Source organism: Halichoerus grypus, chromosome 3, assembly GCF_964656455.1.
Source record: "Halichoerus grypus chromosome 3, mHalGry1.hap1.1, whole genome shotgun sequence".
Taxonomy (NCBI): domain Eukaryota; kingdom Metazoa; phylum Chordata; class Mammalia; order Carnivora; family Phocidae; genus Halichoerus; species Halichoerus grypus.
This window is the reverse complement of record NC_135714.1, coordinates 135,553,206-135,579,429: the sequence shown is the minus strand read 5'-3', so window position 1 is coordinate 135,579,429 and position 26,224 is coordinate 135,553,206. Positions and strand designations below refer to the sequence as shown.

General features: G+C 37.4%; 1 protein-coding gene and 1 pseudogene across 2 annotated transcripts in view; both read left to right on the top strand.

The window, feature by feature from the left end:
* Positions 1-26,224, top strand: part of GASK1B (golgi associated kinase 1B) — a 47,411-nt gene that overhangs the window by 16,717 nt on the left and 4,470 nt on the right. For both annotated transcript variants that reach the window (XR_013446533.1, XM_036069730.2), the window contains exons 3-4: positions 723-937; positions 25,708-25,934. Coding sequence is in view for 1 of the 2 variants with exons in the window: in XM_036069730.2 (XP_035925623.2) it covers positions 723-937; positions 25,708-25,934 (442 nt within the window). In the remaining variant the exon portion in view is untranslated. The remainder of the gene's footprint in view (positions 1-722; positions 938-25,707; positions 25,935-26,224) is intronic.
* LOC118521287 (small ribosomal subunit protein uS10 pseudogene) lies at positions 19,910-20,432 on the top strand (annotated as a pseudogene).

Below are 26,224 nucleotides of genomic sequence, written 5' to 3'. Positions count from 1 at the left end.
GTCTTCCCTGTTTATAACTTCACTTGGGCTCATCATTCTTTATACAGTCTAGCAGTGACATTTCTAAACTATCAAGAGTGAGACAAAAACAATTAGAATGACAGATTTTTTTTTTTTTTACATATCATCTATGTGCTTGCAGTTGAAGAAATGCATTTGCTTAAATGCACTTTGTGAGGTTATGTGTGAAAAAATGATCCATTGCCAAGAGCGTTACTCTTTCCTTCAGAGAAGAAAAAAAGTTTCCATCTTGCTTCTTTTTTCTTTCTTTGAAGATTATAGTAGCTGGTGTGAGCCATACAATTTCACTTTTAAATTTGCGACTTCCAAAAAATTCTTTTTCCATGGCCTCAGAAAATCAGACAGTTGTTATTACAAAGAGAGAGCAGCCCCTCTCAGACATTGAATAGACAATTATAAATGACTGGATTCTTTCCCTTTTTGTGGTGGCTGCTTTTAGATGTGGAATAAAACCACATTAACCAGAACATTGTTATTGGTGATTAGTGGCTTATTCCTGCGCCACATCAATAAAAGGTCTTGTCTCAAAAATCTTTCCTTTCGTTGTCTAACAGGGACCATGGAATATCATCTAATCAAACTTTTTTGGTAGGTGAGAGGGTGAAGCTGTGAGGGACTGCCTAAAGGCTCATACTGAGTCATGCTAAACATGCTAAAGCGAGTTTGGTTTTTTTTTTTTTTTTTTTTTTTTGATTCTGTAGATGGCCGCCCATGTCCTCTCATTCTCTGGGACTCATCTTTATCTCCAACAAGTAATGAGACCCACTCTTCTGTTAAGCTCACCTGGGGAACTTACCAACAGTTGTTGAAACAGAAGTGCTGGCAGAATGGTCGAGTACCCAAGCCTGAATGGGGTTGTACTGAAATACATCACCACGAGTGGTCCAAGCTAGCACTCTTTGATTTTTTGTTACAGGTAAGTTTATCAAGTCAAGTAAGGGGTTATCTAAGGCTGACACTGAGTTACGTAAGTCTAACACTAAGGAATTTTCTATACTTTGAATTTTCACGAAGCCAGAGTTTAAGTTCTATAGTGCTATATTTGGCAAGTATAATACTACATTGCAAAATTTTATATTCTTTTGGGAAATATTCAGAAATATCCCTCAGCTCTTATATGAGTTTCTGAAGGAGTAATTCTTCAGTATTTCGGTCCTGCAATAGTCATACTCATCGTAGATCCAACTTATTGAGGAAACCCATCAACAACTCTTCAAGGTGCATGGTCTTCCCTCATTTGTGAGGTGAGTAAACTGATGTTTCATGAGGTGAAGGAACTCACCCACATTCTGACAACTACTAAAAGCTGGAGTTGGGGTTCCCTGGGATCTGTTGATGGTAAAAATTTGTCTTCTTTTCACACTGTATTTCCATCATTCCACATTATGTTTCGATGGTCACTTGGTTATGTAGGTTACAGCCACCATTTCTCTTGTTTTCTTTCTAGTAATTTTTTTTTTTTTGCAAATATTTCATTAAGATCAGGCATTGGAGAATAATAGAGTAATAAATATTGACCATCTACATAAGTGAGTGACACAGAATGTCACAGGTGTCTTATAACTCTTATCTCCTTTTGATAAAGATCTTATGACTCTCTTCATCCCCTCATTCTGATTACTGCTTTTCCTTTCCTCCATTTTAGAAAAACCTGTAGGCTGCTATTGTTGCATTGCTAATTAACATTTTGTGGAAATTTAGGACCATCTTAGGACATTTGTAAAACATTCTCCTTTGTTAATTCCTGTGTGTGTGTGTGTGTGTGTGTGTGTGTGTGTGTGTGTGTGTGACATTTTGGGAAGGAACTAGAGAAGGATAAAAATGTAAGAAGGAAACCAGAGTCACAGAATTTCAAGGGATTAGGAACTTTCAAGAAGAGGATGATTTATGGGGTCAGTGTTGCAAAACCACCAGTGAGAACTGAGCCGGAGAGCAGGCCAGCAGAACTGGCAAGGAGGCAGTCAGAAGTCACCAAAAACTGTTGTAGAGTTCAGTTATGAGGCTCAGACTGGTCTTAAGCATTGTATATATATTATCTCATTTTTCCATTTAATTAACATACTAACTCTGTGAGATAGGCATCTTCTCTCCATTTTGTGGGTTGGCAAAAGGAATACTGAAGCATAAAGAGGTTATTATTAAGAACTGTGGAAAGTCTGAGATCTTACCTTTCTCACAAGCTAACAAATTAACCAGCCACATGTTCATAAATGCTAGCAGAGGACAAAACATTCCTGGGTCAGAGACAGACAGATTACTTCATTACTCGTGGTATAGCAAGTGGCATGAGCTTCATGTTCCTTTGCCCCTCACGTCCCATTGGGATGATAGAGAGTAGCCCTGGTGAATGCTGCATGTAGGGTTTTGTGTCACTACAGAGGAACTCTAAGCTTAGGAAACCCCCAATCTTATAAGAGGTTTCTAGCAAACCTGTCCAACATTGCTGCAGAAGGAGAAATTATCTTTATTATCTTGGTGAGGAGATAAATCAAATCTGCCTTTCACATCAGTGGGAAACACTCTTTGTATTTCCCAAGGTTGTTTGCTATACTAACATCCTTGAAGAGACAGTACAGAGCAAAACCTCATCTAAGATGTGCAGAAATGCCACGGAGAATTGCTTCTCACAGTTACGTAACTTGTTCGGTCTTACAGAGCTAGTAAGTTCCCAAATAGAGATTTTGGCAGGTTTGTCTGACGCTAGATTCCATATTTTTAACTGTTATTGTATGGCAACTACCAGGGTATCCTTAGGTTAATGAAGGGAGTTGGTGTGATAAAATGTATTAGCAATGAAGTGAAGAATGAGTGAAGATTTCTAGGGCTAAGTAGGTAAAGGTACTTACTATGAGGCTGGGTGTTTGGGGAATAGTCCGTATAGAGGTTGAAGTTCCTGAGGGTGATGACTAGAGGCAGGAGGGAGAGGAGATCCATGAATATGGCAGTGAAGTCTACGAGAAAGGGAATGACCTTGAGGTTTGTAGCTGAAGAACATAAGAACTAACGTACACTGAATAGAGGGCAAACCCTTTTAGAAGTTGTCTCTAATGACATTTGTTTTAATTCTGGAAACTTCAACTAAATCTCCACCTACCTTCTGTCTTTGTCATTCTCCTTTCTATTGAGGAAAACTACAACTATCATTCAATCAATGATGATGTGTTTATTCAACATCTACTGTGCATTATACTGAAGAAAACTAACACAGAGGTAGCAAAGTAGTAAAGACGGTTATCCCCCCCTGCCCTACCCCAAGTTTGGTTTTTTAAAAAATCACTTAGGAAAGTATAGTATGAAACAAAAATAGATACATGTAAGAAGGGCTGGATGGAACAATAGAAAAGTTCTTATTGGTATGAGGTTAAAAAAGGGAGAGGGCTTTGCCATAAAATAGTAAAGGAGGAAGAGTTTGAGTAAGATTGCAGGCTGTAAATGATAAAGAGGGTAGGCACAAATGTGAGGAAGGACATGGGGTTGGCAAGGCTCATATGATATTTAGGGCATCCTAAATATACCATTTGTCTGAAACAGAGTCATTTAGGGGAGTAGTGATGCTCCCTGCCTATAAGAGATATGATAGATCATGGAGGAAGAGAGCTTTTTTTCACAAGAGGTGTGTTCACATTGTAACTCTTTCTGTTCATTACCTTGACTGAGGAGGAATGAATTCCAACTGAGCCACAGTCTCCGGAGTGCATCAGCAACTTTTATCATTGTGTCCATTGTCTCTGGTCTTGAGGATGAATGTAGACACATCACTATTATAAGTTTTCAAAGAAGACAAATATTTTAAGTCCTTAAACTAATACTATTAGTAATCTAACAATTATATAACACTTGCTATGTGCTTGGCACTGTTCTAAGCACTCTGTACTGAGCACTAATATATTAACTTATTTAATCCTCATAACAGTCCTATGAAGTAGATCTTATCATTATTCATATTTTAGAAATGAGGAAATCAAAGCAAAGAGAAATTAATTAATTTGGCTAGAGTCACATAGTTGGTATCCAATAAAATCTGGAGCCCAACTGAGGAGTTCTGGCTTAAGAGACAAACTTCTAAGCAATGCTTCCTCCTATTCATTGTGTAGGACAATGGCACCATCATCTTCCAATTTCCCAAGTCAAAAATTTGGGAGTCATTTATATGCCTCGTGATACTTACACTCACATCCATACAGTGACCAAATCCTTGATATCTCCCCAATCCTTCTTCTTTTAGGTATGGCTTGTGCTCCTAGCTTAGTTCAGGCTTTGCCATTTATTACCTGGATGACTTCCTCCAGTCCACTCAAACCGTATAAGCCAAGATCACCTTTGGCTTGAGATATTGGGCATCAGGCTGCTGCTAACTCTGTGGGAACTGCTTCTATTGTAGGTCAGTTCTAGTTGTAATCTGCCTTCTTATTCCTTCTGCCTGCGGGAGATTGTGGGGGTGTCTTTCACATTCTTGATAATCCATGAAGATGTGATCTCTGCAGGACTTTACTAGAACCTGTCCAAGTTATGACACCAATATTGGAGTTCCCAATTTTGGCTCTGGCTAAAGCACTGAATCTAAGTCAGAAGTTAATTCGATTGTTAAAGTTACTTTGGTTGGTATCTATATATGAAATTATATATGTGAGGATGGCATCTGTGAGAATAGACTTACATTTTTTCATTAATCCAACATTTACTTGCTTCCCATAGTGCAACAGACAAAAAGCTAATTTCCACTAGATGCTGCAGCATTTTACAATTTTACCAGTAAGGTAGGAGAATGAGTGTTTTCCTCTTTCTTGCCAACCTTGAGAAGTGGAAAACTGATTAATATTTTTACTAATTTTATGGAGGGCAGCAAGGTGTTGTTTATATTTCCAGTTTTTTCATTATGAGTGATATTGAGGATATCACATTTTCAAATACTCATTATTTATAGTTCATTTTTTGTGAGTTGCCTATTCATATCATTCCCCTTTTTTATTGCATTCCATAGCTTTTCCTTATTGATTTATAAAAACATTTTGTATATCTTGAAAATTAGCCATTATCAATCCTATATATCTCAAATAATTTTTTTACTTTGTTGTTTTTCATTTGACTTTGCTCACAGTAGATATTACTCCAGAGAAATTTTACATTTTTTTATAAGATTGTATCTTAGTTGACCTTTTTACTTCCTGTATTTAGCATCATACAATGTTTATAGAGAGATGTTTATTAAAAATATTTGCTGAACAAATGAATGAATAAGTGAACATAGGTAGGCCATTTTTCATGAGTACCGTAATAGTTATCTTTTATACAATAATCCTTCTCATCAATTACACTGAGATGTTTACTTTAAAGTCAAATATATGCCTTATTTAAATGGTGATTGGGAATGTGTTGGGAGTGTATTGGGTGGAGTTTGTTAACAATCTTAGAAAAGTTCTGCCTGAAGTAAACTAAAATCACTTGTTCTATGATGCTACAACAAGGCAAGAGAATACAGAACCCAGTTGTTAATTTTCTGTACACAACATTCTTTTTGTTTTACCCAATTAACAAATCTACATTCATAAAGGCTATGCCATTTTACTGGGTCTGTAAAATGTGATAGAGGCACAAATAACCTTTTATTCTTGAAGCGTGGGGGTATGAACTACAGAGACAAAAAGTCACCTCCGTTAGGATGCCAAAGAATAGTATTCTAGAGAGAATTTGAGTTTCTAAGACTTGGAAAATTTCTATCAAAAGGTCATATAAAATAACCAGAATAGATTTAGGATGTATAAAACTTGCTTTTTGAGCTCATAGTCTGTATCATGGTTAGGAACCGGGCTTCTGGAACCAGCCTGCTAAATTTCAATCCAAATTACCAATACTGATTTTTTAACATTGAGAAGTTACTTAACCTCTCTCTACCTTGGTTCCCTCAGGAGTAATAATATTGTTTATAGAGAGGGCTATTGAGAGAATTCAATATATTCACACATGAAGGATTTAGAATAATGCCTGGTACATAATAGGTTCAGTGAGTGTTACATGTTAAGAAATTGATCATCCAGAAATAATAGTAGAGGTTAATATCAATATAAGAATTAAAGTATTTTATCATTATTTTTATTCATTAAATTGTAAGTCATTCCCAAATCGTTATATTTTTCTACTCTTATGTACTTATATTAGAGATCTTAGCCTATTATGTTTTATTTATTTTGACTAGTCTGTCTTTTTTAATAAGCTGTGAATTTCTCAAGGGCAAGTCCCTGTCTTACCCAACTCTGTAACCTTTCAATTAGTAGCAGAATATCTGAGAATGTCACACTCAGGACGTTGTTTTATTTTATTTTTTTGATCAAAGAAAACTACCTAGTTATATTAAAATATTAAATCAAAAGTATCAAATTAAAAATATTAAAAGTAAAAAAACAAAAGTGTAATTGCAATAAAGAAATAAAGTTTTATTAAAATAAGATAATTAGAAGTTTAGAAAATAAAAAATCAAATGAATAGAAAATACTTAATATTTTTAACTATTTAATGGAGTTCTTCCTGTACTTATATTTTCTAAGAATAACTGTTTATTTGATGAGCAATTAAGGAGTATTTAGTAGAGGAGGACTAACAGAGATGTGTTTTGAGAGATATTTGCTTCCACCTTCAACAAAATAAATTACATATATTTCTTTCCACTTGGATTTGACAGACTTTTTTGGGCCCTTTTCTGTCCCAGACACTTGGCAGGTTTAGTGCTGGTGGTAAGATGGATGACATGCTTCCCTGACCTCAAGAGTTATGCAGTCTAATAGAAGGGATAGATAACCATAACAGAATGTATCAGGGGTCATAAGTTTAACATCCTTTAGAAACAAATAAGATGCTACTAATTCTTCGAGATTTGTAGAGAGTGTGGACAGAGAATGTGACATTTAATCTAGAAACTGAAGACCTTGCAGAAATCAGGTGAGTACAGGAGACAGGAAGAGAGTTTCAGAGAGAGGGATTCTAACAAAGGGCTAAAGGTGTGAAAAAGTTCAGAGTGGGAAAAATTATCCTTATGGAAACTTCTTGTTCCATTAGGTGTATTTTCCCCCAGGTGGCTGTGAGTAATAAACTTATGTTCATAAATTCAACGAACAACAATAATATGAATTGGTATGTCTTGTCCCCCTAGAGTTATCTTTTATCAGTCAACTCTCCTAGCTCTTACCTGGCTTCTAATGATTTAGTTCCTGAATATAATGCATTAGATTAATGGGTGTTAATCTTTGACCTATTCTCTTCCACTCTTTTTTCTATGCATCATTTTTTTTTTTACTTAATGATGTGATAATAGTAAAAGTAAAAATTCCAATCAACTATCATCTAAACAAGAGAAAATATAACTTTTCATTAAAAGAATATTTGTTTCTGCGGGAATATCCAAATGCTAGGCAAAGAAGGATTCCAACTGTGGCCTCCATGATAGATTATGAAGGTCTTCCAAGCATCCCTTCCTTTTATCCCTACCACTCAGTGATTAAGGATTTTGCCTCCAACTTTCAGAGATCACTCACAGACAGGTGCTCTGACAGCAAGAGGCATACCCATCCAGGGTCTTGGACACTGGGATTTCTAATAGTTTGGGTCAGTTTCATTGTTTTGCAGAAATAGCACATTGCCAATGCAAGTAGCGTGTAGCAATGTATTTATTGTTAAGTCTGAGCAAGCAAATAATATAGTTTTTTGTTTATTTGCTAGCAAACAATGAGACAAGATATGAGTCAGATGCTGTCTTGTCTTCAAGTAGCAAAGAAAGTGATTAGCTTTGGCAATATTGGCTAATATTGGTTGCTGAGTTGACAGGGATTGAGGGAGCAAAGATGGCCAAGGATCAGAGGGTTTCGAGAAGACATATTACTGCTTTTATTGTTGAAAAATCTTCATAATTTCTTTTTATGATGAGAATCACAGTGGTTCACTTGATTAGAGAGGGTCACTTACTCTAAGGTAAAGGACATGGGAATGTGATATTCTAGGCATTAAAAATGACCAACTCTAAACTTCGAAGGTACGGATGTGCTAAGAACTAAAATATATTGTGGTTTCTGCAGAGTTTTAATTGTATAAAGCTACGTGTCCCCTTTCTTATAAATGAAATTCAAATGTCTGACTTTGACATAGTTTTTACTAGACACATGTTCATGCTTTGTCACTAGGAGAAATTATTTTCAGTATTATTGATGCTATAATACAAGGGATTATCTTATTTAGAGAGGTGTCAGAAGAATAACAAAATTATTTTGTGACATATAGTTTTATTCTTCTAAGTACTACTTACCATACATGAGCAAATTGGCCAGAAAAGTTGGTATTTACTGGGCACCTATGTTTAGATATATAAAGACAGGGGAGGTGATATAAAAAAGTTTACAGATTTGCTTCTGTATCAAAGAATATAGAGATTTTTGCAGAGAAAAGGATATAGATGAAATGGCTAACCTATGCCAAGAAAATACGTTTATTAAAGAAGGATTTGGGCTATCTTACTGGTTTGAGGAGGTTTGACTTACATATTTTTATTCAGTTATTTTATTATACAACTTTAATTCATGACTCTTCATTTTTAAATAAGTCATCACAGTTGGAGAGGGCACAAAGAACATTTTTATGCATATGTAGCAAAACAATACTTCACTTTTTTAAATAGCAAATAGTCATGTCAACCTGTCAAACTTGATGTCTAGAAGCAGATTTGTCACCTCATGCCCTGACAGTTTGCCCTCTTGACTTACCTGTTTCTACTCATAATATTACTATTTTAAAAATCTGTCAGGTCAGAAATTTTTGAGTCATCTTTGAATCTTCCTTTGCTTTGTGCCTCATATTCGAGTAGCACTAAACTTGGACAGTTCCTCAAAACCACTCCAATTGTGTTTCCCTTTTCATCCCTCCTAATGCTATCCTGATCAAACTCTTATCAGTACAGGTCCAGATGTTGTAAGAGACTTCTAGCTGATCTCCTTGTCTCTATCTGCCCCAACTGCAACTTAACCGTGTAAACCATTGCTGAGTTTATTTTTCCTACTTTCCTTTAAATTGTTTTAATTGCTTCTTGCAAAAATAAAAAAAAAAACTGAAAACTTCCATTTGATTGGAAAATATTTTTTTTCTAATTTTAATTTTTTAAAAAGATTTTATTTATTCATTTGAGAGAGAGAATTAGTGGGGAGGGAGGGGCACAGGGAGAGGGCAAAGCAGATTCCCTACTGAGCAGGGAGCTAGTCGCTGGCCCGATTCCAGGACCCAGACATCATGACCTGAGCCAAACGCAGATGCTTAACCATCTGAGCCACCCAGGTACCCCTGGAAATAAAGTTTAAATGCGTTCGTGCATTAGGGATGCCTGGGCGGCTCAATCGGTTAAGCGTCTGCTTTTGGCTCTCCTTGCTCAGCGGGGGAGCCTGCTTCTCCCTCTCCCTCTGCCTACTTCTCCCTCTCCCTCTGCCTGCCGCTCCCCCTGCTTGTGCGCGCTCTCTCTCTGACAAATAAATAAATAAAATCTTCAAAAAAAATAAATGCATTAATGCATTAAATTTTTCATATGAAAAAACTTAAACATACACAAAAGTAAATGAACCCTCAGGTACCTGTCATCCAAATTCAACAATTAATAAACTCATGATCAGGCTTGTTTTATCTCTATCCCAATCTACTCCCTATGCCCACATTAATTTGGAGCAAATCCCAGACATCATTTTCTTTCATCTGTAAATTTTTCAGTATCACTAGAAAATAAAACATAAGCGTATAACTATTATAACACCCAAAAGAAAAATTAACAATAATTCCAGTAACATATCCAGTAACTGGTCTAATTTTTAATTGTCTTATAAATGTTTTATTTACTTATTTGTTTGCTTGCTTATTTATTATTTCAGTTTGTTTATTTGAACCAGGATTCAAATAAAGCCTGTGCTTTGTGATCAGTTGATATGTCTTTTAATCTATAGACTCCACATCCACCTCTTCCTTTTTTTTTTCCTTACCAGTTTACTTATTGAAGAAAGCATTTGCCTTGTTCTCTAGAGTTCTAGATTCTGGAATTTGCTGGTTGTACTTCCACGATGTCTTTATTTGTCTTCCTGTCACCTGTATTCCATAGACATTGGTGTGGAGTTTAGAGACTTGATCAGATTTAGATTTAACTTGTTTTTTCAAGACTTCTACATAGATGGTTGTATATTGTTCTACTGGGAGAGATAATGTCTGGTTGGTCTTTCTCTTTTGTGACAGTAGTAGCTATGGATGCTCAGTGTTGATCCATTAATTCACTAGACATTGAGAAATGGGGATATTCTAGTTCTCTCATCACGTCTTCATTTATTAGTTGGAATACTTCTCTAAGGTGTAATTTCCCTTCATCTCTTACCTGGTTCTCTAGTGGTAGAGTGGATATAATACCTGGTTGTCTAGTGGTACAATTTATATACAAAAATGTAGGGGCACCTGGGTGGCTCAGTTAAGGGTCTGCCTTCGGCCCAGGTCATGATCCCGGGGTCCTGGAGTCAAACCCTGCTTCGGGCTCCCTGCTTCTCCTTCTCCCTCTGCCTGCAGCTCTCCCTGCTTGTGCTCTCGCTCTCTCTGTCAAATAAATAAAGAAAAGAAAAGAAAAGAAATGTTAACATTTCTTTTTCTTTCTTTTTTTTTTAAAGATTTTATTTATTCATTTGACAGAGAGAGAGAGAGAGAGAGAGAGCACAAGTACGCAGAGTGGCAGGAAGAGGGAGAGGGAGAAGCAGGCTCTCTGCTGAGCAGGGAGCTGGATGTGGGGCTCGATCCCAGGACCCCAGGATCATGACCTGAGCCGAAGGCAGCCACTTAACCGACTGAGCCACCCAGGCGCCCCTTGTTAACATTTCTTTTAAGAAACACCATGAACTTACCTTTTTTTTTTTTTTTAAATTGCAAAAGTTTATTGTCTAAGAAATGTTTATTACACTCCAGGTTGATGAGCACACAGAAAGACAATATGCATAATTACATTAAAATCCAAAATTGAGACAAAAAGAAATGAACTGACCTTCTAACTTCCTTTCCATTCTTATCTGCTCTTCTGCCATGATCTCTTGTAGTACTTCTGTACTGTAGGCTGAGAACCCTGTAGGTAGCAAACACGTAAGGAGGTATGTGTTTGTTAACTGCAAGGTTGTGTGGGCCTCTGTGTGTGTGTTTGTGTGTGTGTGCGCGCATGTGTGTTGTGGTTTGGTTTACTCACTGTCTATTGGACCCCCCGCCCCCACTTTCCCCACGCTTTACTCACCACTGCTTCTACTCTCCCATCTAATGTGCAGTCTGGCTCTCAAACTCCAATCAAATCCTTTCTCTACAAAGTCTTCTAGAACTAACTCAATCATATTAAGCTCCCTCTCTCCCCTGAATTTCTAACATCATTTTAAAAAATGTTCACAAGTTTTCAGTACATTAAAATCATAGGGCAACAACAGAATTGTATTGATGTAAAACAGAAGTAAAACAATAGTATTGTTTGTTGTAAAGCTGGATTCATATCCCAGCTTCTTCAATAGTTAGCTCTGTAATCTAGGGCAAGTTCATAATCTCTGAGCTTTGATTCATTTATTACTTAAATGGAGGATGATCTTACTTCACTTGGAGACTAATGTGAAATGAAATGCTTATCACATGAAATGCTTATCATGATACCTGGCTGCCTATGGTCTGAATGTTTGTGTCTCACCAGAATTCATACATTGAATCTTAGCCCCCAAGGTGGGGTATTGGAGGGGGGGCTTTGGGAGGTGACTAGGTCATGAGGGCAGAGTTCTTATGAGTGGGATTAGTACCCTTGGAAGAGAGGCCTGACAGAGCTCCCTAGTGTCTTCTACCAGATGAGGACGGAGTGAGATATTGGCAGTTTGCAATCAGGAAGAGGGTCTTTACCAAAAACAGACTGTGTTGGCACCCTGATCTCACACTTCCAGCCTCCAGAACTGTGAGAAATAAATGTTGTTTATAAATTACCCAGTCTGTGGTATTTTGTTATAGCAGTGCAAATGGACTAAGGCATTGGCAGATAGAAAGTACTCAATTGATCAGCACAGATATCATCTAGAATCACCCTATTTATAAGAATTTGAATGTACAGGGGTGCCTGGGTGGCTCAGTTGTTAAGCGTCTGCCTTCAGCTCAGGTCATGATCCCAGGGTCCTGGGATCGAGCCCCACATCGGGCTCCTTACTCAGTGGGGAGTCTGCTTCTTCCTCTCCCTCTGCCTGCCGCTCTGCCTACCTGTGCTCTCTCTCTCTCTGTCAAATAAATAAATAAAATCTTAAAAAAAAAAAAAAGAATTTGAATGTACATATGTACACATAGCTGTGATTTCCTGAATCTCCAAATACTGCAGGTCCTTTGTAGTAGGGCTCATGTCTGTTTTTCTGTGAATTTTCTGTGGTAAAGAGTTGCTCATTATAGCATTTGATGCTATGTAGGAGACCATGAGATCATATAAGGTTGTTTCCATGGACCTGCCATTCAGGTCAAATTGGGATAAAAGGGTTGTCATTTTTGCAGAAATGAGGGAATTTCAGAGAATACATTCCTACATGTTTGTTAACTGCAGGGTTCTCAGCCTACAGAATATGGGAAGCTAGTTGGGATTATATTCTGAGATTCTGTTCCTCAAGGTCTCTAGTCCCTTTGTTGAGACATAAAACAACAAAAACAGCAATCCCCCCCCTCCCCCTGCCCTGCCAAAACTCAAAGAACAAAGACTAACATAACAAATACCATGTTTCTACCTTCTAGGATTATCCTGTGAACTTTTTTTTGCATGTTTGCTTTTATAATTTACTTTAGAAATATCAACACATTAAAAATAAGTTAAACTCCCCTTTGACCATCTCTTCAAGTCCCCTTCCTGCACTTTCTCTAAATAGATGATCACTGTCATGAGATTAGTATGCATTCTTTCAGCCAATTTTAAAGTAATTTTAGGGGGCGCCTGGGTGGCTCAGTCGTTAAGTGTCTGCCTTCCGCTCAGGTCATGATCCCAGGGCCCTGGGATCGAGCCCTGCATCGGGCTCCCTGCTCGGCGGGAATCCTGTTTCTCCCTCTCCCACTCCCCCTGCTTGTGTTCCCTCTCTCACTATGTCTCTCTTTGTCAAATAAATAAAATCTTTTTAAAAAAATAATTTTATATGCATAATAAGTGGATATTTGTGTGTTTTAAAAAACTTACGTACTTTAAGTGCCTTTGGCCACATGTTATTCCTGTCCTTTTAGCAATTAGAGAGAAGCAGGGTTTAGGCAGGCTGTGGTTTTATGATGTTGTGAGAGGTGGCTATCAGGGAGTTTCTGTTACTGAGAACATAGGTCTACAAGGCAGCAGCCAAGAAAATTTGCTTCAATCGAAACAGCATCTTAATATAACAAATACCTTAGGGCATTTATTTATTGCTTCTGGCCACTTTGACATCATATGAAAGGCTTTGCTTGGCCTCGTAGGTGTTTTATTTAGATAATTTACTTTATAACCATTTGTTCCTTTTCCTGTTCTCATAGCTTAGTACTTTTTATTTTACTTTATAAACAAAATTCAGGACTTATAAACATACAAGACACTGCTCATGAATTCAGTTAAATTGAACAAACTTGAATTGGGGAATTTCTATGTTCTGTTTAGATAATTCCTAGTCAATCTGTGAGGCTCAGTCATCATTTGAGATTTTGTGACTTGGCTTTGAGTCTGACACAATGTCATTTCTATGCCTGGGAACTGTTGTACTCTTGTTTCTCAGTGTCATTCCTCTCCAGATGTCCTCTTGGTTAATCCACACCACCAATTCCCCTTTGACTATTCATGGAATACATCCCATTGACACATGCTGGCTCCTTCAGAATCCTCTCTGCCAAAGAGAGTCTGACGTAGGAAGTCTGTGAAACCCCCCTTCCCTGAAGGAACTGACCTGCTAGATTGTACCTGCCCCCTTAACAGTTAGGCCTTCTGAAAACCTTGGAGAGATTAGGAAACCAACAGTAGAATTATAATGGCCTGTACTTCAAAAGGCAAATAGTTTCACTTTTTATGGTCTTTAAGTGGAATGTACGTCTGCTGCTAAAAATTTTCTACAAGAATATGACAGGATTGAGAAAGTAAATACAAAGGCCCTGGCCTGTGAGTCTCTGTTTTGGACTTTGACATCATTGCTCCAGTGGAGGTCTGACTTTTAGAGACTACATTCTCTTACTTCACAGCACCGAAGCTATTTATTTGATTTTTCATGGAGGCAACGTTGAAGAAAAACAGTTGTCTAGCCATACTGACCCTGGTTTATCACAGAGGCATGGCTTTTTGGCCTTTACAACAAGAATGTGTTTCTCTGGATCCTGGCCCATTTCTCGTTAAGACTTCTCTGTGTCTCCTCCTGTTAAGGAGCAGGCAAGTTCCTCAGATGTCTGTTTCCAACTTAAAAGCTTTTAGAATTTTATATATTCTTTCCACCTACTGTCTAGCATTTATTCTTAGAGATTCCTGGCATTGATTATACTAAAGCCTAATTTGCATAAAACGTGGACTAGGAAATTGGTTCACATAGTCTTTGGTCTTTTATCAGTCTGAATCAGAGGGAAAAATATCTGGTCAAATAAGTTATATTCATGAACTTCATATTGCTAAGTGACAACCAACTGAGCATTCCTGGGTCAGTTCTAATTTAATTATTAATCAAAAGCACAGCGTATGTTAATGATATGCCGTTTTTGCTTATTTCAACACTTGCCATGGAATTTATAAACTGTGCTGAAATTGAGTAGTGCATAGTCACTATGTCTCAATCCTAAATCTTGTTGTATACATAGCTGGGCTGGAGAGATTGAGGATTTGAGGAAGCCTGTGTGATTCCCTAACAACATTTTGATATTTAATGCATCGTTTGAGCTAGCTGTGGGATTGGCTTCCCCACTGATCCTATGCCATTGAACCACAGACAGTTTGAAACCAACCTTAACTGCTGTGTTCCAGGAAAATAGGAGGTCTAAGCATCAGACCTGGATAAATCCACCAGGAAGCAAATACAAAACCATGGAAAACTTAATAAAATATATTTTCATAGAACACCTGAGAGGGCAGGCAGATATTCATCTGGCCTCAATATAGATATTTTTTGATATAATCACTTTTAAAAGATTTATTTTATAAATAATTTTGCCTGATAAAGTAGACTCAGAGAGGGTTAAGTGAGAGGCTGTTCATAAAGATTCTATTGGTTCCATGCTCTTGCCAACCATATTCAAGCTGTTGTTTAATGGACATAGATAACTAAGAGATAAATGGAGCTTCAAAAAATTATTACTGAATGGGATTGTTTGGAACAATGGCTTTTTTTGGTCGACACTATTTCCATAATAATGTTAAGCCAGTTTTTGCTTTTTTCACTATGTTGATGTTTGCAGTAGTGGGTAAATCTGTTGGCGCTTTAGCATGAATCAGAGCTGGCACCAAATTATACCAACACCTGTCCTACTCTTCATTGCCCCTGTGCTCACGTGAAAACTACATGCAGAAAATGCCTGATTCACTTAAGAATGTCCTCGACGAAGCAGTAAAACTATGAATTTTCTTAAATCTCTACCTGTAAGTATGCACCTTTTAAAGGTTCTCTTTGAGGGGCACCTCAGTGGTGCAGTCGGTTAAGTGTCCGACTCTTGGTTTCGGATCAGGTCATGATCTCAGTGTTGTGAGATCGAGCTCTGCGTCGGGCTCTGAGCTTGGCGCGGAGTCTACTTGAGGTTCTCTCTCCCTCTCCCTCTGCTCCTCCTGCTCGTGCTCGCTCTCAAATAAATAAATCTTAACAAAAATTTAAAATAAAAATTCTGTGTGCTAACACAGGAAGCATGCCTAAGGCACTTCCAACGCCTCCCACAGTGTGGTAGTGGCCTGGAGGAAAACTGGTTAGGCGGTTGTTTGAATTGTGAGCTGAACTAGCTGCTTTTTTCATTAAACATCATTTTTACTTGAAAGAACAATACATTTCTCTTATTATTTTGTTGGAAAATATAGCAATTTCTTTTAAAAATATGTTAACATGTAATGGATGTGTCAGTGTTATTTTTAAATAAATTAATCCATAAATAGTGAATTTTTTCAGGTTTAATTTCTATATGGTAAATAGCTCACCTAAATTAATCCTTTTTGGTGTCTTCAATAACTCTTTGCATCAGAGGTACTTAAAAAGGGTTTGAGAAGCAGGGCCTAGGGTAATTTTTCTGGAAAAAAACAAAACAAAACAAACTTCCCTTTGTATAGTAGCTCATAACTTCAAAGGTCTGTGATTCTAAGATTCTGTGATTTTGATTTTAAGATTCTGCGCTTCTTCCAAGAAAATGGATAGAAGAAAACATGGAGGTCTGGCCTAATGAGAGGTCTTTTGGCAGTTAGCTCTCTGCATTAGGTAGGCTTGGGTAGGTGAGCTGAGTGAAGTTGGCATTCATTCCTTCATTTTTTCAACAAAAATTTTTGAGTATGTGCACTATGCAAAGTATGATGCTGATCCATGTGGAGGATGCACAGTGAACCATACTTAGAAACATCAGACTGTGATCTCCATGAAAGCAAAAATCTTGTCTTTTCTACCCTGGGAAGCAGTGTGGTGAGTCAGGGAGAAGTTGGTAGAAATTCACATCATACACTAGTTTTGTCTCTGTGGGCAAGTTACTTACCATCTTTGAGTTTTTTCCTTATTTGTAATGTGGGAAAAGATGATGTGTGTCCCTTTGGGTTATTTTGATAATTAGAAACTTTATGATGTAAAGTGAGTTAGCAGTATCCTGGGATTTTTTTATCCAAGCTGCATAAAGGTCTTTACTTCATAGCTACTTGCTAACCCAAAGAGCATAAAAACAAATCTGTCTTCAAATAGGAACTTCTATAAGTACATAAGTACATGTAGCAGTAATCTTTGAAAAAGGTTGAAAATTCGACTTTATGTTAGTTGTTCTTCCAGTTCTATTGAAGTATACTTGACAAATACAGCTGTATATACTTAAAGTGTACAGTGTGATGATCTGATGTTTGTATACATGTGAAATATTTACCACAATCAAGGTAATTAACACGTTTATCCCCTCACATAGTTACCTTTTGTATGTGTGTGAGAAAGTTTAAGATCTTTTCTGCAAATTTCAAATATACAATATTAACTATAGTCTGATCCTTAGAACTTACCCATCTTACAACTAAAAGCTTGTACCCTTTGACCAACATCGCTTCATTTCCCCACTTCCCAGCCCCTAGCAACCACCATTCTACTCCCAAGCAGTACTTATTTTTCAATAACCAGAGAATAATCAATGTGTCAGAATTAATTAGCTTTTTATAAAGAGAACCAATTTTCACTGAAAGATATGAGTTTAAATAGCTTTTGGATATGTTATATTAGATTGTGTTAATCATTGTTGAAGAAAGAAATATTCAGTGACACTTGTTAAAGACAGTCAAGAAGACTTTATTCATGATGATGGTTGTAGGTATAGGAAACACTGTAATGGGATTTTCCAGTGGGGGAGAGAGATTGGGCTCCACCCTGAATACAGCCATGGGGTCAGTGGATGGCAAATTATGAAGAGGAGGGGCCGGGGGTAGGAGGAGTTCTGGTTTAACTGGCCTAACCAGATTCTTGCTGAAGACGGACCAGGGCGATCAGACATAGCCCTGGGGGCCAGTGGAAGATGAGGAACCCATTAGATACCGAGAGTGATCAGATATCAATGGTGGGGGAATTCTGGTTAAACTGACTTACAGGGCTCTTGCTAAAACTGGGTTATATATGGAAGTGCACAAATGGGCCTAGGAGAAAGGTTCAGAAGCCTGATGAAAGTGATTTAAGCCAAGAATCCTTGTCACTGTAATCAGAATTGTGTTTTCTGCATAGTCATTTAGATTATCTTATTTTTGCCAATTTCCTTGTAATAAAATACTACATTATAGGGGAAAATAAAATATAGAAATTTCATGAGAATACCAAAAATTAATACAGTCAAGTCAAGCAAAGAATGTTTTCAGTGACAGTATTCCCTCAGATATGTGTGTGTGATCTTAAGCTTGTTTACAACTCTATTTAATGTTAAATTGTTAAAAATGGTGTTTCATTTCCTCAAAATAAGGCACTTTTTAAACATTTTACTTATATTATTCTTGTTTTAATTTTCTTTTTAATATAAACCCATTCCATAAATCAGAACTTGACCAAATGTAAAAATTATTGTTTCTCTTAGTCTGAGTGTTCTTTATAAATCTTTACAGGAAAGTGGGTGTGCCTTTGGCAGAGGCTATTTCCATGCAGCTCTGCTTGTGCAAATTACAGAATGTGGATTTTCTTTCTCTAAAAATAGATTATCACTTGCCTGCTGACTCTCTTCAGAGTCTTTCTGGGACAGAATGATGTTTGACTTCTGGTACTTACTCAGAGGTAGAGTATATGGATTCTAAACATTGCATCTGTAGAAATAGATCCAAGTATATCATAGCACTAAACATGTTTTTATTTCTGCATAAATAAATACTGTTCTATCTTTACTTATGATTCAGTAACAGGGAAGAAACTAGAGATTCTGCATTGAATTGGCTTATATTGATAGATAGTTTTAAATGTGGAATTCTAGAGATTAGGTAGCGTAGAGCAATGATTGCTATTTCCAGAGGCAGAGGCAAAAGCGAGCCTATGGCCACTGTTAGGCTTATATATTGCGAACTATTTTTACTTTTCTCTTCGTTCATCAGATGTTCTGCTAGTCACATTTACACGCATAGTAATTTAATGGGCACCTGTTGCCATGGCAGCACAGAACAAAAATGAAATCTATTATTTTATGAGGTGGGAGTTCCCAAGTGAACAGGTACAGGGTGGTGAGAGCACTTTTGCTTTTGCTTGTGTATAGCTCCCAAGGTAGGACACTAAGTCTGTATTAACAAGTACCGTGGGGACTGTGGGATTTGTTTGAGGTTGCTCTTCTCTGTGATCTGGTCTACCTTCACACATTCATTAGACTCCAGGGATCCATCTAGTTTCGCTGGTAACATGGTAGCCATATACTAGTTCACATCAAGACACATTCGCATAGAAGGATTTTCCAATGTGAGTTATTAGCTGATAAATAAGTAAGTCTATATGTTTTTGTGTTTCTCTGTACCTAGGGTGGGGCTGATAATGGTAGCAATCCTCACTGTCTTTTTGCCTTTTTGAAATAAGATAATTGCTGAAAATGAGACAATGAGACCTTTTTTTCCCGATGCATTTTCTAAAAACAAATGAGATGTCCAATGTGATAACTGGGAGACAAAGGAATCTTCCAGAAAACTGCTAATTATAGAAAAGGATGCCCTATTGCTATTTCTGTCCCACCTGCTTGTTATGTATTTATCAAATGCCTATTGCCTGCAAGGTGTGTTATGGCAGACTCTCTGTGGGATAGAACAGATCATGGTCCATGGTTAGTGAAATTAAACGCACATAAAGGAGCCAACCAAGAGAAAATGACAAGTGCAGGCAGTTCCATTTTTTGCTCCCTTCCCATTTTTTTTCCACTCCATTCACTGGATGCTACCTTAAAAAGACCCATGTCTTCCTATGCCACCATTATTTTGTATTTGATTCTTCCCAGTAGAAAACAGGGTTTTCTGGTTAAACTGACTTACAGGGCTCTTGTAACCAACTCTCAGCGATTCTTTTTATAACACACATTTATCAAGTGCCTACTATTTGCCAGGTATTGGCTGAGTTACTATGGTAAATTGTTAAATTCCACTTATTATGTGTTTTATTGCATTATTTAAACTTTCTCTCTAAAAGTACGGTTTTCCTTGTAAAGGTGCAATTTTTAAGTAGTTAAAAACAAATAGCTTGAAAAGAGATGGTGAGGCTCTTTGAGGAAGACGCGGTCGCAGCTACAGCGGAGGTTTGGACGCCCCGCTCCTGCTCCTGACTCACCGCTGTTCGTTCTCACCGAGAAACAAGTCGGTCAGGAAGCCGCGCAGCAGCCATGGCTTTTAAAGACACCGGGAAGACACCCGGGGAACCGGAGGTGACGATTCACCGAATTAGAATTACTCTCACCAGCCACAACGTAAAATTTTTGGAAAAGGTATGTGCTGACCTGATCAGAGGCGCAAAGGAAAAGAATCTCAAAGTGAAAGGACCAGTTCGGATGCCTACCAAGACTCTGAGAATCACTACAAGAAAAACTCCTTGTGGTGAAGGTTCTAAGACCTGGGATCGTTTTCAGATAAGGATCCACAAGTGACTCATTGATTTGCACAGTCCTTCTGACATTGTTAAGCAGATTACTTCCATCAGTATTGAGCCAGGAGTTGAGGCTGAAGTCACCATTGCAGATGTTTAAATCAACCTTTTTAATAAATTGATTATCAGTTGTTAAAAAAAAAAAAAGAGATGGTGAGATCTTAAGATATTGACTCACCAACCAGAAACGCACACATATGCTCACTGAGCCCCTTAAAGAGGTGTACAAAAACTGCGGTAGGAACATCTACAGGTTTATGTAATTTAACTAAAAGAGTTGAATGAGAAAATATTTGGATCAGGGGAATTTCTAATCTATGTGAGGAAGAACATCTTCATTTTATTCTCTCTTCAGCTTCAAAGCGTGCTCTGTCTTGGTTCCCTTCAGTTTTCGTTCTTTTAACATTTCCCCCTGATGCCCTGCTCTCTTGCCTTTGACCTTCCTTCCAGCAATACGTGAGAAAATGATAGAAACTTGAAGGCACATCAGAAATTTGGCTTTCTTTCGTAGGCACAATACTCTTATCCACCTTTTGCTCTGCTACCTGCCTTCACATTCCCCTAACCCTCGACAGCGCCGTCTCGCATTGTCCTACTCAAAGTGTGACTCCAGGACCCTGCCAATTTACTAGTCCATGACAAGTACAAAAATTGCAAATAAGCACTTAGAAACTTTGATAGCAATTTGGTAGAGGAATTTCATCTGTTGATTCTAACAAATATTTGGCTGGTATTTAGTATTTTTTAAAATCTTATTTCTCTAGTAATAAATTATTATTATTATTAATCATTTAACAAACACACTCCATATGGATTGTGGGGCTGAGGGAGAGAAAAATCAAAACCACCTGATCTTTCACTACAGACAGTCCGAGAAGCGCTGGTCTAATGTACCCTCAGTTCTTCTAAAGATGTCTTTTGATTTCCTACCTTCATGCCTTTGCCTATTTTTTAGCTAACACTTCCTGTCTCTCAAAACACAACCGTAATATCCTCTCCTTCGTGTGTTTTTACCTGAACTCCTACAGTACAGTTTTTTGTATTTCTGATGAAACCTTATAACCAGCATTTATTGAATGTAGTGATATTTAGTATTCTATACAAATGCACTTGCTTTTTTTTTTTTTTTTTTGCACTATCACCTTGGCTATGCACAAGAGGTATAATCAGGATGGAAAAGGGCATGAATATCTGGGTTAAAATCCTGAGTTCTGTCATTTATGAAGTGAGGGACCTTGGGTTAGCCAACCAGTCTCCTTGTGCCTCACTTGCTTCACTTATCAAATGGGACCGTTGGTAGCGCCTACCCCTTCAGGTTGCTGTGAGCATTAAATGCAACAATATGTGTAAAGCATTAAGTGTACAGTTCCTGGCACATACTAAACACTTGCTAAATGACTGCTCTTATGTGTTTCATTAATATTAGCAGCACTTTTAGAATATTTTTTTTCTTGCTTTTGTTCAGACATTGCTTGAAATTAGTCATTTAGTCCCACTGAAGCCATTGCTTTGATAGAGCCACTTTTTGAAGACACAGCTAGAATGGGTGGTGTGCAAAAGGGTGGAAAGTCATTGGATTTCTCTAGATTCCTATGGGGCTTTGGAGAGCTGGTCAGTGCAGCAGAGGCATCCTTGTTTAGGCTCTGTAAACATAACTGAGTCACTCAAAAGATACTTTTTTCATGCAGGCAAAAGTAACACCCCCACAAGGAAAGTGGAATTAAAAAAAGGAACTTTAGAAGAAGGCAGTATATCTAAAAATATTCCCACCAACAAAAAAAATTTGGCTGGAACACCTGGATTTTTCTGAGTATAATTTTAGTTAGGTAAACATGGAAAAGATATATTTTCCTAAAAGAGGAAAGAGCAATTTTACAGAAAATGATGGTTGGTAGTAATCTTAAGATTCAGAGGACCAACTCTGTAAAAGATTTTCCTTGTTTTAAAGATTGAGAGGTTGTGAATTTGAACAAGTTGCATTAATGATCATCAATACTCACGATCGCTTAACTGATAAGATTTACCCCCAATGAATCTTCTTTGTAGGATAATTATCTAAGGACATAGACCCGTGGATGTGAACTACAGTACTTAATTATGCGGTAGTTAAATGAAATGATTGTTTTAATGTGTGCGCCAAAAAAATATACTGAAACCCTATTATGGATTCATAGCTATCTAGGATATGCTTTATTAGGCTTTAAAAAAATCCGTAAACTCTCTTGGAAGTAAGCAGGAATATATTCAATATATAACTAAATTAAATGCCCAGCAACATGGCACTGAATTTAAGGGAGTGGATTATGGTTTTGTGGTCAAATTATTTTTGGTACAGTGAATGTGAATTCAAAAGGAAGACTATAAACAAAATTCTGAGAAGAGCTAGGGAACAAGATTTAAGAGCTACTTAAACCCTTGCTAGACAAGGGCAATAATACAAAGACATAATTTACTATACTGAGAGGATAAGAAAAATGAAGTGAAACCCAGATTATTTGAGGCCTTACAGTCTGATTCTATATTTGTAGGTGTACACGCTCACACCCGCACACAAACTCAACATGTATTAACATACCCACCAAGTTCCGAATAAAAGGTGGGGGGTGAACATTTTCTGGACAAGGAGTTCAGCTGAACACACACCCATTTTTAATAATAAGGTCTGTTAGACTTGAATGGCACAACAACAGTCTGCCAGGGAAGTGGTGAAATCATCACAGACTGTTGAGTGATTCAAAATTAGATCAGACAAAGCACTTTAAAAATACACTGTAGGAAACAATCTAATGCTGGGAAGGCAATAAAAAAATGACCTAAATCGGTCTTTTCCACCTCTGACTTTTAACGTTCTCCTGTAGTTTAAAAATAGAAAAGTATAATATTTATAGGAGTACTGAAAGTTGGGGTCTAAACTCTAATGTGCTTATTATTTAACATTAATATATTTGACTCATGGCTTTGTTGTAGAAACAACAGAAATGTCGCTATAGGTTTTAGTCCTTTCTTCACTGGTATGAAATCAACAATGAAGAAAAAGCTCAGGGTTCAGGGTACCATTTATGAAGTGGTTGATAGATTAGTCCTTAAAACTTTAAGTTCTGACCATTTATCCAACATAACAGACCTTGCATGTTGTAGTCAAAATTAAATAGGGTTGTTTTTTTTTTTCTATTATATAATGTCATTATAACTGGTTATAAACATATGATGATGTTGGAGCATGGTATAGAGAATCTTTGGGAATTATTAGCTAATGTTTATAGGAGGGGGAGATTGGATGAGAAGCAGCTTCTAGAAGGGTTATTTTTCATGTTCTCCCTGACTCTCTGATCTTAACTTAAATAACTGCCAACCAGATGCAATCTCTTTATGTCACTTGATTTCTCTTATATTCAAAGGCAGTCAAGGTACTACACAAAATGCATCAAATTGTTTGAAGAGAAAGGACTCAATAATTTTTTCTAATAGTTCTTATTTGTGCTTTTTGTCATTTAACCTATAGTGATTTGCTTGGGGCACCCTTGCTTACCTTTAGGCAACCCCTGTCCTCATGTCAGACAAAGACACTTTAACCAGAAGTGGGAACTTACTGTTCTCTGCAGTAAGCCTGTGTGACCTTTTGGATAAATCATTGCTTAGACTTATAGCCCCATGGATCAGCTGCCTGGAACCAATCCTGACAGAGGCCTCCCTTTATCTGTAGGTTGCTTGTAGATCAGCAATGTACCCTCTGTGTTATCCAAATGCTTCTTGGCTCACTGACCACCCCTGTCCCATGTGACTGGTTTTACATAAATATCAAAGAAAATTGGCTTAGGCTGACCTCTTTATAATCTCTGTTTCTCAAAATATGCTATTTGATACAAAGTTCACTTACGTACAGAAAACAGAGAGGAAGGTCACTTGTCCAGTTCTTAAAGTTTGTTGTGGTAATGAGGCAAAATTAAATGACCACTTCATTTTCCTTTGGGAGTAGTGGTGGTGGGAGGTAATGACCATGGGCAACATTTGCCTTGGTGCCTAGCCCACTGATAGATGGGAGAAGATGTTCAATAAACATTTGTTGGATGAATGAATGACTGAATGAATGATCATTTCAAAGTAGGCTAAATTTTGGCACTACTCTTTCTGCATTCCTTCTTGAGCAATTGACCTCCTAGAGTGGCTAGCCCCACAGGATCTATAAAAACAGGGGAAGAGAAATAATGGGAATTTAGTGCCAAAGGATTAAAAGTGACAGTGTTATGTCCAGCCGTCTTTTGAATCGTGAGCGTATGGGAATTTTGGAGACAAATATAGCTGTCTATATCTTAACTTTGCTACTTACTTATATTCTACCCAGAGCAGATTATTCAGCCTCTCTGAGACTCAATTTGTCTTCATTAATATGGAGAAATTGCCTTTTGTCTTGGAAGCTTGTTTTGAGGTAAATCATTTCATATAGTGTATATGTGTGGGTTTCAACAATATAACTGTTTTCATTTTTTTGAGTATCTTCTAGATGCCTGGGTTAGGGCTGGTTGTGTATAAACATTTTCATTAATCTTCCTACTAACTGACGAGGTACAGTGCCATAATACCATTCCCATTATATAGGTAATTAAATTGAGAGTCGGTGATGTAACGGAATCTACACAAGGTCACAGGGATTTGACTTGAAATTTATCTAATTCCTAAGCTGAAGCTTTAATTGACCCTGATTAATAAATGTTATTTCTTTCCTGCCCAAGAGAAATGGAAATAACACAATTCCCCCTTTCTCATTAATCTGTTTACCTCTTCTATAGGATAGAAACCCTATTTCCATAATAAACCCCACTGGGCCCAATAATTTTGTTCATCCTGCTCACTTATTTAGAATCTAGCTGTGGGCTCCATATGGGTAGTAGTTTTTGTATCATTATTGGATGTCACATCTTTTCAAAAGATTTGTACTATGTTACTTATTTCAGGTTAGATAGTGTAATTCTAAAGTCCAGAGAGGTTAGGGGATGCAGGAAACTTTTAGAGCCACCGAGATAACTCAGGTTTTCGATAACCCAACTCGAGGAAAAAAACAAGCTATAGTTATATAAAAGTGCAGTGGTTTCTATCTTCTGTCAGGAATAGAGTCAGCGATTCTTCTGGCCATGTGTCTACATATGACGTCAGTGGGAACTTTGAATCTTAAGGGTGGAGATGTCTAACTTGGATGATCTGACTTTAGAGCTGTTAGAAGCTGGAAATGCTTTTAACCATGGCTGAGTCAGAAGGATATGAACTTTGGACTTACTCTGACAGTTGCCTTTAATTAAATGAGCCTGGCCTTATTAGATTCTGGAAAGTCAACTATTTAGAAAGCACTAATTCTCCAGAAATCTAACTTTCCCAAGTTTTGTTTTTACTCAGCATCTTGGATTTTGTTTTCGCTTTCCATTTTCAGATTTATAATCGCTTAGATACAAATTGCTGTGGATTCCGACCTCGAAAGGAAGATGCCTGTGTACAGAATGGACTGAGGCCAAAATGTGACAACCAAGATTCTGTGGCTCTAGCACACGTTATCCAGCGAAAGCATGACCCAAGGCATTTGGTCTTCATAGACAACAAGGGTTTCTTTGACAGAAGCGAAGATAACTTAAACTTCAAATTGTTAGAAGGCATCAAAGAGTAAGTTTTAAGATGTAGTAAAATCTATGAGACATCACATTTCTATTAAATAAGTAGTAAGGTTTTGAGAAAACTCAAATGCTATGTGTGACTGATCTAACCCTTGAAAGGAATTGTGGATGTGGAATCTGGGGATGGAGGCCCGGAAATGGGAACCAGACCTAAGCAGAATAGAACAGGATTGCTGCCATGGCGTCAAGTGTCACCAACCCATGCAACCTACAAAACTCCCACTACATTTCCTTGGCCCTCACTGTGAAAATCCATGTGGGTAAAGCTGGAAGCATGCA